General features: G+C 55.7%; 1 protein-coding gene and 1 long non-coding RNA gene across 2 annotated transcripts in view; one reads left to right on the forward strand and one right to left on the reverse strand.

The window, feature by feature from the left end:
• Positions 1 to 411, forward strand: part of LOC125918827 (uncharacterized) — a 29218-nt gene extending 28807 nt beyond the window's left edge. The window contains exon 5 of the long non-coding RNA XR_007456595.1: positions 203 to 411. This is a non-coding gene — a long non-coding RNA (uncharacterized LOC125918827). The remainder of the gene's footprint in view (positions 1 to 202) is intronic.
• Positions 412 to 2211: 1800 nt separating this feature from the next.
• On the reverse strand, positions 2212 to 8252 carry AQP3 (aquaporin 3 (Gill blood group)). The gene is made up of 6 exons (XM_049625077.1): positions 8082 to 8252; positions 4886 to 5012; positions 4387 to 4524; positions 3891 to 4009; positions 3345 to 3562; positions 2212 to 3256 (listed from the first exon to the last, which is right to left on the reverse strand). The coding sequence occupies exons 1-6, from the start codon at positions 8187 to 8189 to the stop codon at positions 3088 to 3090; spliced, it is 879 nt and encodes a 292-aa protein (XP_049481034.1). The 5' UTR covers positions 8190 to 8252; the 3' UTR covers positions 2212 to 3087.
• Between the last annotated feature and the right edge of the window lie 230 nt (positions 8253 to 8482).

An 8482-nucleotide genomic window follows, 5' to 3' on the forward strand; every position in this document is an offset into this window, starting at 1 on the left:
CCTGGAGGGGTCACACGCTGCTGCTTGGTTCATGTCCCTACCAGACCCTGCCCTCATTCACTGCTCCTTGCCTGGCCAGGCCTGAACCTTTCTCAGGAAGTCTGACCCTCCATCCAACACGGTCCCTGGGCTGCCCACTCCTCTGCCCTCTACACCTGTACATGTAACCCTCTTGTGTTTCTCTTCTATCTCTCTCCAAAAGCCTCCTCAAGTCAGGTCACAGCAAGCCATCACCCTGACTCCTCCTCCCCCTCTTCAGGAAATTCAGAATCCATGGAAGGAATCTGAGGCGGAAGAGAATGTGGAATTCAATGACTTTAAAAAAAAAAACAGCCTTCAGCACCTCTCCACAACCACCATCCCCTCCTCTCCAGTTCTGCAGGAAAAAATCATAAGGTGACATTTATTGACTATTTACCATCTGCTGGTCACTATGCTAAGTCCTTTTCATGAATTATCTTCTACTACCTCTTCCTCTCAATATCTCCCAATTCACAAATGAGGAAACTGAGGTTCAGGGAAAGAAAAATGACCACCCCAAAGTCACACAGCTAGAAAGAGGCCAAGCTGGGCCTGGAATCCAGGCTTGACTTCTCTTTAACCACTGCACCAAAAGACCTCCCCCCAGCCCCTGGCTGACTGGTCAGAATCAGCTACAGAATTTGAGAGGAAGGGATGACAGAAGGCATTGGGCATGCTGGGGAGGACAGCAGGGTGGGGGCACCAGAGGTAGGACTGGTGTAGCTGGAATGAAACTCTGAAGTCACATTCCCCTCCCAAGTCTGGCTCTTCCTCCCCAGAGGGCCTGGGAAGGGGACACTCCCTCTGGCTCAGGTCTCTCCAACATTCCAGACACACCTCTTGGGAGCTGGGGACAAGGAGGGGTTGGAGACCTGAGATGGACCAGCCTTCTATCCCCACCTCCCCAGAGTCCTGGCTGTGTGACCCTGCATTTGCCACCCACCCTCTCTGGGCCATGGTCTCCTCAACTATGAAGTGGCTGGGGAGCACCAGCTCAATCTCTAAAGACCACATTTCTCCTGCCAGACCCAGGGATCCTCTGGCTGCCCTGGGGTTAACTCTGCAGGAGGGCTAGGCTTGGGGCCCGCCTTCCCTTTTATTCCCAGTGAAACTTGAGGAGGATCTGGTGAGGCAGGGAAGTAGAAGGTGAGAAGGGGCACATGATTTCTTGACAGAGCTTCCTGGGCTCAGGTGTGCCAAGTCCATTGCCTCCCTGGGCAGTCAGGACACCAGCATCGGTCCAACCCCAGGCTTACGTACAATGGAGGTGTCTCAGACTGAAGAAGTGAGAAGAGCGGAGGGAGACAGGGATGAATGCAGTCCTGGGTTCAGACAACTAACTGCAGAAGATGGTGGAAGGGTGGGGAAGAGCAGGGGTGACTTTCTAGAGAAGACACTTAGAGAAGACCAGGAGGATTTCAGTGAATGAGCACTTTGGAGCAAGGGTCCAAAGGTAGGAAGGCGCAGAAGTACACAAAGTAGTCTGGGGTGATGCAGCACTGTGAGGGGAACATTATGAGGGCATAGGAAGGGACCGTGGGCCAGGTCCTGGGGAAGCTGAGTGCAGGAGGGAGGGTTTGGGATTGTGTCTGAATTATCGAGCAGAGCCTTGGAAAGAAGCCTTCTTTTAACAGTGGTGCCAGAAAGATCCCTGTGGTCCTGTATAGTCTGGCTGAGGCCAGCCTGGAGGCAGGGAGGCTGCTAAGGGGGCTGTGGCCAAGGTCTGGGTGGAGGTAACAGAGCCTAAACAGCTGAGAGCTATAGAGGACTATACAGGTGACTAGTCTGATTGGCCTCCTCCAGCAACAGGGAGCTCACTACTTCTTGAATAGCAATCCTCCCCTTTGGGCAGCTCTGCCTGGGAGAAAGTTCTTTCCTAGGCCAGGTTTAAGCCTGCCTTCCTGGGATGATGTGTGGGTGCAGGGATCAGGAAGAAGATGCCACTCATTGTGTAGGAAGATGGAAGCTTGGGAGAAAGTGTGGGGCCACTGAGTTCAAGCTGAGAAGCTTGGTGAAGAGGTTCACTCACCTGTCTGTGGGACTTACTCTTGCCCCTCAAGCAGGGCCCGAGTACTGCCCCTAGGGTGCCCTGGCCCGGCTGGGCACCCTGGGCATTTGTGGTTGGACACAATGAAGCTCCTTAGCTGGCCCCAGGACAACAGCAGAGAAAACAGAGAGAAATTTGCACAATTGGCAGTTTTAGGCACACATTTTATTGTTTTATATATATATATATATATATATAAAAGGCAAAAGAGTACATGTGTTGAGTGGAGAATTAAAGGGGTGAAGACCCTATTTTAAGTAGAGTCTCCCAACCCCCATCCTTAAAACTGTAACATCTACTATGTATATTTTTTAAAAAACCAAAAAACATGAAACTTATACCTGGACTTCACCCCACCACCACACATGCCTACATTATGACAGAAATACGTTCTCTGCTCCTACTTATGTACAGCCAGAGCTCCACACCTGGGCTGGGGTCTCCTCCTCCCGGTCCTACCTCCATATTCCCACCCTACCTCCCCCAAAGCCTGTAGAAACCCCCTGCTAGAAAAAGGGTGCACGCGTGTGCACACACACACACACACACACACTCAGAAACACATATCTGGACCCTCCTCCACATGGAGCCCCCAAAACATGCAGACCCCTGGCACTTTCCTCACTCACAGAGGGGACATACCACAGATGGACCTTTCCCTAGGCTCCCCCCACAGCTAGAATCCTTTCCACTTGGTCCCTTGCCCTGATATCTAGGAAACCACACATACACACACACACACACACACACATGCTCAAACACCAGCTGTCTATTCTCACTTTTGGGGAGACAAAGAGATATGTTGGCCCTACTCCCTGTCCCAAAACAGCCTAAAGACAGTGTCCTAAGGTCCTGTTTGGGCAGGGTCCAGTGGGGAATCCTGAAGAAGGCCGTCCCACTGCGGGGGGGAGTAGAGGGAGTTTCTTAGTCCAGGACGGGGACCACCAAGGCTTCCAGGGAGCAGCCCCTGCACAGTCTGTGGCTGCTCAAGAGAGGGTGGGGAGGTGGCCCCTGCCCACTCAGATCTGCTCCTTGTGCTTCACGTGGGCCAGCTTCACATTCTCCTGCTCAGTGGAGGGTGCAGGCTGTTCCAGGTGGCAGCCGATCATGAGCTGATACACAAAGACTCCCGCAATGGAGCCCAGGAGAGGAGAGACGATGGGCACCCACCACCAGTGTCGGCCAGTCCTAGGGACAGACACATGTGGTCAGGGGAGGGTGGGGCAGCAAAGGGGAGGCGGGCTGGGACAGGCTGGGCAGAGGGGGCTGCACTCACGTGAAGACTTCAGAGCCCCAGCCAGCAATGGCGGTGAAAAGGCGAGGGCCGAAGTCCCGGGCGGGATTGACAGCATAGCCAGAGTTGAAACCCATGGAAGTGCCGATAACGAGGACCACCAGGCCCACAGTGAAGGCCTCCAGGCCACGGGGGACAGGATTGTTGTAGGGGTCAACAATGGCCAGCACACACACGATGAGGGATGCTGTGCCAATGAACTGGGGAATGGAGAGGACAGGATGAGGAGCTGCTCCTACCCTACCCTCTGGTCCCTCCTCTGTCCTTGGGCTCCTGGAGCCTTAACACTTCCCAAGTTCACTTCTCTCCAGCAGTGGTGCTGGCCCCTGGGGAACTAGCTGAAAATGAAGATTCCTAGGAATCTGCATGTTTTATAAGTACCTGCCACTATGATTCTGGTGTCAGTGTCCCCACACATTGAGACAACCCTGCTATAAACAAGGAGTCCTGTGTCCCAGCCCCCCATGAGATGCTCAGAGCAGCTTGGTCCTCCTCTCTGTGTTCCCCTAATGAGTCCCCAGCCCATACCTGGTCGAAGAATCCATTGACCATGTCCAAGTGTCCAGAGGGGTAGGTAGCAAAGATGCCAGCTGTGCCATTGGGGCCCGAGACTACAAGCTCATTCTTGGCGAAGTCCCAGATTGCATCTGGTGAAAGATTAGACCCAGAGTGGGTGAGGGCAGAGGCTTACCCGGCTCTCCTGTCTCAGGTCGGGCCCACCCTTCTGGGGGATCGCAGGTGAGCAGCACATCACTGCTGTATTACTCAGGAGTCTATGGAAGGGTGGCAGGGGCGGGGGAGGGGGGTGGGCAGCGAGGATGGTGGATGGCCTGAGACTCTGTTGCCCAACTTGTTTCTTTCTTTCACCTTGTGCCCCCAACCTTGGTCCTGTGCAGTGAATGAGTGAGTCATAAGCTCGGGGCCTGGGCAGGCCCCAGCTGTCTGTCATCAAAAGGCCTGGTGCCAGGAGGTCCCAGGCAGAGAAAGGGAGGTAGTGGAGGATGGCAGGGTGGGGAATGCTCACCATAATACAGTCCAAAAACAATTCCAGCACCCAAGAAGGCTCCCAGTGTCTGAGCCAAGGCATAGATGGGCAGCTTGATCCAGGGCTCACGTGCCAAGAAACACATGGCAAAGGTCACAGCAGGGTTCAGGTGGGCCCCTGGGAAGAGAGGAGATGGGACCTATTAGTCACTGTAACCTCCCACAGTTGGGGATCCCAGGATCTCTAACCTCCATATTCCCCTTGTTTGGCCTTAGGGGGCAGGGGTGCAGAGAAGGGTTTCTTGTACCGGATGGTGAGTTGGACTATGTAACAGGCCAACACTGATAATCTGATTCCAAAGTGAGGGTCAGAGGTTCAAAGTGTCAAGTTCCTTCTCCACTCTCCACTTCAAAGGGCTCAAAGCTGAGGCCACGGCTATTCCCTGCCCTTGAGAATGGCCCCCACCACCTCATTCCCCAGTTGGGCACCCTGGGGAATGCCCTTGAAGGTAATGACTGAAGGTGGAGCAAGGCCTTACCAGAGACCTGGCCAGCAACAAGGATGCCCAGGGTGACAGCGAAGCCAAAGGCTAGGTTGATGGTGAGGAAACCACCGTGGGTGCCCCGGCTGAGCACCACCTGGGCCACGGAGCCACAGCCAAACATCTGTATCAGGAAATAGAACCAGGCAGGGAGAGTGAGGCCAGGCAACTCTCACTCCAGAAGGAAGGAGTAAATCCAGCAACCTCCACCTGCAGTCGTCAGAACGGGAAGCCATTCCTGGGGGGATCCAACCCAACCCCCTCCTGCTGCCACTGCACCCTGAAGAAGAAGCAGACATGCCCTCCCACCCACAATGCCCAAACTCTAACAGGGCCCTATGGAAGGGACTGGAAGCAGAGTCAATGACAGGGAGCCCAGAAGATGGCTGGACCATCTTCTCTGATTTTTCTGGAGTCTCAGTAGGAGTGAGGTGTAAGGGAACAGCTTTTACCTTAGCATAGTTTGTCCTCCAGCCCTTCAGGTCTGGCCCACAAAGTGGGAAGGCTCTCACTCATCCTCCCACCACCCCCACCCCCACACTTGCCTCCTTCCTTGCCCCAGAGAAGAGCTGGATGGGAGTTGGGCAGGGGGCGGGCAGTGCCCACACAGAAATAGGGAGGAGGCCAGAAGTTAGGCTGAGTCTGCTTCTGAATCTGGAATGTCAGAGCCCCTGCCCCTGCCCCTGTTTCTGTCCCAGAGTCTCCTCTCCCCACCTTCTCTGACCTGACCTCAGGAATCCAAGTTCCCTACATGGATGTGGAGGTCCTAAAGACAAAGGTCTGAGTGGCCCCTCTCTCCAGCCCCGACCCAGGACTCAGAGCAGTGCAAGTGGAGAGACTGGCTCTAAGCTTTCTGACAGGGATGGAGGAATTCAAGAGGACTAAGGTCCCTGATGTCCTGCAAATACAGAACATCCTATTCCTCTTGTTCAAATGTAAAAATGTTTCTGTGCCAGCTGTAAAGAACTATCACCCTGAGCTCCCATAGTGTCCCCCAAAGCTGCTCAGGCCCTGCCCTGGGTCTCCTCTTCTACCTCCCCATAACTAAAAGTTTTATGTCTACCCAGGGGGCAGTTTCCAAGACTTGTGCTAAGAGCCCTTGTCCATTCTGACAGGTCAGCATCCTGTTGTACTGGGTTGTTAAGCATTTTGATTATCATCCCTCAGAAAGACCAAGAGATAGTGAGGAAGCCAGCGGCAGTGATGCGGGGCAAAGGTGTGTAGGCAGGTGAGAGCAAAGATCAGAGATTGTGAGTATGGGGGGGGGGGGGGCAGGGGGGGCGGGGAGGGAAGCACATAGGGGTCTGGGGCACGCTGCCCTGCCTGGCAGGCCCTGGCCTCAGCTCCTTTCCTGCCTGAGGCCCAAACCTGGCTTCATCCCAGGAGACCTTGGAGGGAAAAGCTGTCAGAGCCAGTTCCACCACCTTGGGGCTAATCTTCCTCTTCCTCCCCCTCCTTCTCCCTCACTCCCCACCTCACTTTGTACCCCAGAGAAAGGGGCTCCCCTCACTCAAAGGCCAGCCCTGATCCTGCCACTGCAGGCTCTAGGTCCCCAACTCACAGGGGTATGTAGGCAAGCCCTTCTCCACCACTCACCGATCTCCCGGGCCTAGCCCTCCTCCTCAGGCAGCCATTGAGGTTCTGCTTTTTCACTGACACCAGATGCCTTACACTCACCTGAGCCTGAAAGCCTTCACAAAAGTAACACCCTCTTTTTGTGGTTGGGGATAAACCAAATGATCCTGGGGCTCAGTGCAAGGTCTGACTGCTCCTTTGTGGCAGAGGCAAACTGAGATGTGGGAGGTGATGGAGAGGCCCCTCTGTGAATGTAGGAGACAACCTCCCCTGTGCTGGCATCTCTCGAACAGGGGGCTGGACCATAAATCAGATAAGCAGTGAGGGACACTAGGCTCTGGGGTAAGAGGGTGAAAAACACCTGCCCCTCCTCCCTTCTTGGCACAGGGAGACAAGGGATGGAGATGACGGGTAGGGCCACTAGTCTTGTGAGGGGCTGTGGATAAAGTGCCCCATCTGGCTCCTCCCTTGCTATTCCTGGAAGCCAGAGGTGAGTCTAAGAAGTTTTCTCCCCATGGCACCCATTCTACCACCATCACCCATTTAAGGTGGGCCACCCCAGCCCTACTTGCCTCTAGTTAAGCTTCCTAGTCTACAGGGGGCTGGCTGGTGTGCATCACCTACAGTGGGGGCTGGGGCAGGAACGGAAGAACCTATCGACTGCAATGAAGCAACTGAACCCAGAAGTAACCCAGGAGAAAACAGGTGTAACCACGTGAAGGGCTGAAAATCAGAGAGTAGCTGGGACAGGAAATGGAGACCTTGAGTGGTGTGTGCCTGTCAGACCCAAGAAATGCAAACAAAGTCACCCAGGAGCAAGCTAGGGACGAAACTGGTGTAACCAAGGAGTAAACTGACCGAGGAGTAACCAAGGCAGGGGAAGTGGCCTACCCAGAGAACCCACAAACTAACTCAGAGGCTGTTAGAGGCTGGGGAGTAACTCGGTGTTTTGGCACAGAAGATGACAGCATATGTCTGGGTGACCGACAGAGTCTGGGAGCCACTCAGCACAAGGGGAGCAACTTTAGCGACATCCTGTCCTCTGTGCCCAGGGCCCAGCTGCCTTCCACAGCCTCGTATCTTCAGGATCCTTCTTTCTTCCAATTCTGCTGTTTGCACCCTGTGTGCCTTCCGCCCTCTGCCCCCACCCGTGGAAAACTGTCCTTGCATCGGGGAACTTTTGGACTTTCTGAAGCTTAATTATTCATTAGGGGCCAGATATCCAGGACCCAAATAATCTAATAAGGGTCCATTTGCCAATGCCTCCACTGCCTCCCAGAGCTGGGACTCTGGGAACTGGGGAAAGTGAGAGCCAGAAGACGCTGGAGGTCTCAGACTGCAGGGGTGACTGCTGCCCCCAGTCTGTGGGTTGGGGCACTGGTGAGAGGGTAAAGGCTCAGAGCCGTCAGTGGGAGTAACAGGTGGCACTCTGGCAGGTCAGAGCTGTCACAGACGGGGTTAGAGCTGTGGGGGAAGAGCACTCAGGAAGGGGTCAAGGTGGGGAGCAGAGCTGGGAGAGGGGTGGGGCTGTCTCGAAAAGCAGCCCCTCCCGTGAACAGAGGGGTCAGGGAGCGTGGGGGCTGGAGAGAGAAGGGCTTCTCCGGGCCCCTCCACTCACCACGAGGATGAGGGTCCCCAGGCACTCAGCCAGAGCCTGGCGAAGCAGCCGGTAGCGGATGTGGAGCATCTCCCCGCAGCGGGACACCAGCTCCTTCTGTCGACCCATGGCGGGAGTGGCGGCGGTGCGGGCGGCAGCAGTGAGCGCGGCGGGAGGACGGCCGGGCGGTGGCTGTGGCCCCGAGCGCCGGGTGGCGCCCTTTATAGGAGCCGGAGGCCCTCGCCCCGCCCTCCCGGCAGCCCCTCCCGGCGGCCCCTCCCGCTGAGCCCTGAGACCGCCCGAGGTGTGGGCGGCCGCCCCCAGCGGCTTGCCTGGGGAGCCTGGTGAGGACGCGGGGCTGCGGGAAGTTGGGGAGGAAGGTGGGGGGCGGGGAGGAGCTTTAGGTGTGGGGTTCGCGTGGA

Source organism: Panthera uncia, chromosome D4 (genome assembly GCF_023721935.1).
Source record: "Panthera uncia isolate 11264 chromosome D4, Puncia_PCG_1.0, whole genome shotgun sequence".
Lineage (NCBI taxonomy): Eukaryota > Metazoa > Chordata > Mammalia > Carnivora > Felidae > Panthera > Panthera uncia.

Coding starts and splice junctions, on each gene's coding strand:
- AQP3 (XM_049625077.1), bottom strand. CDS start 8,189: ATGGGTCGACAGAAGGAGCTGGTGTCCCGCTGCGGGGAGATGCTCCAC. Junction 5,013..8,081: donor TGGGGACCCTCATCCTCGTG/GTGAGTGGAGGG, acceptor TTCCTGATACAG/ATGTTTGGCTGTGGCTCCGT. Junction 4,525..4,885: donor TGTTGCTGGCCAGGTCTCTG/GTAAGGCCTTGC, acceptor CTCTCTTCCCAG/GGGCCCACCTGAACCCTGCT.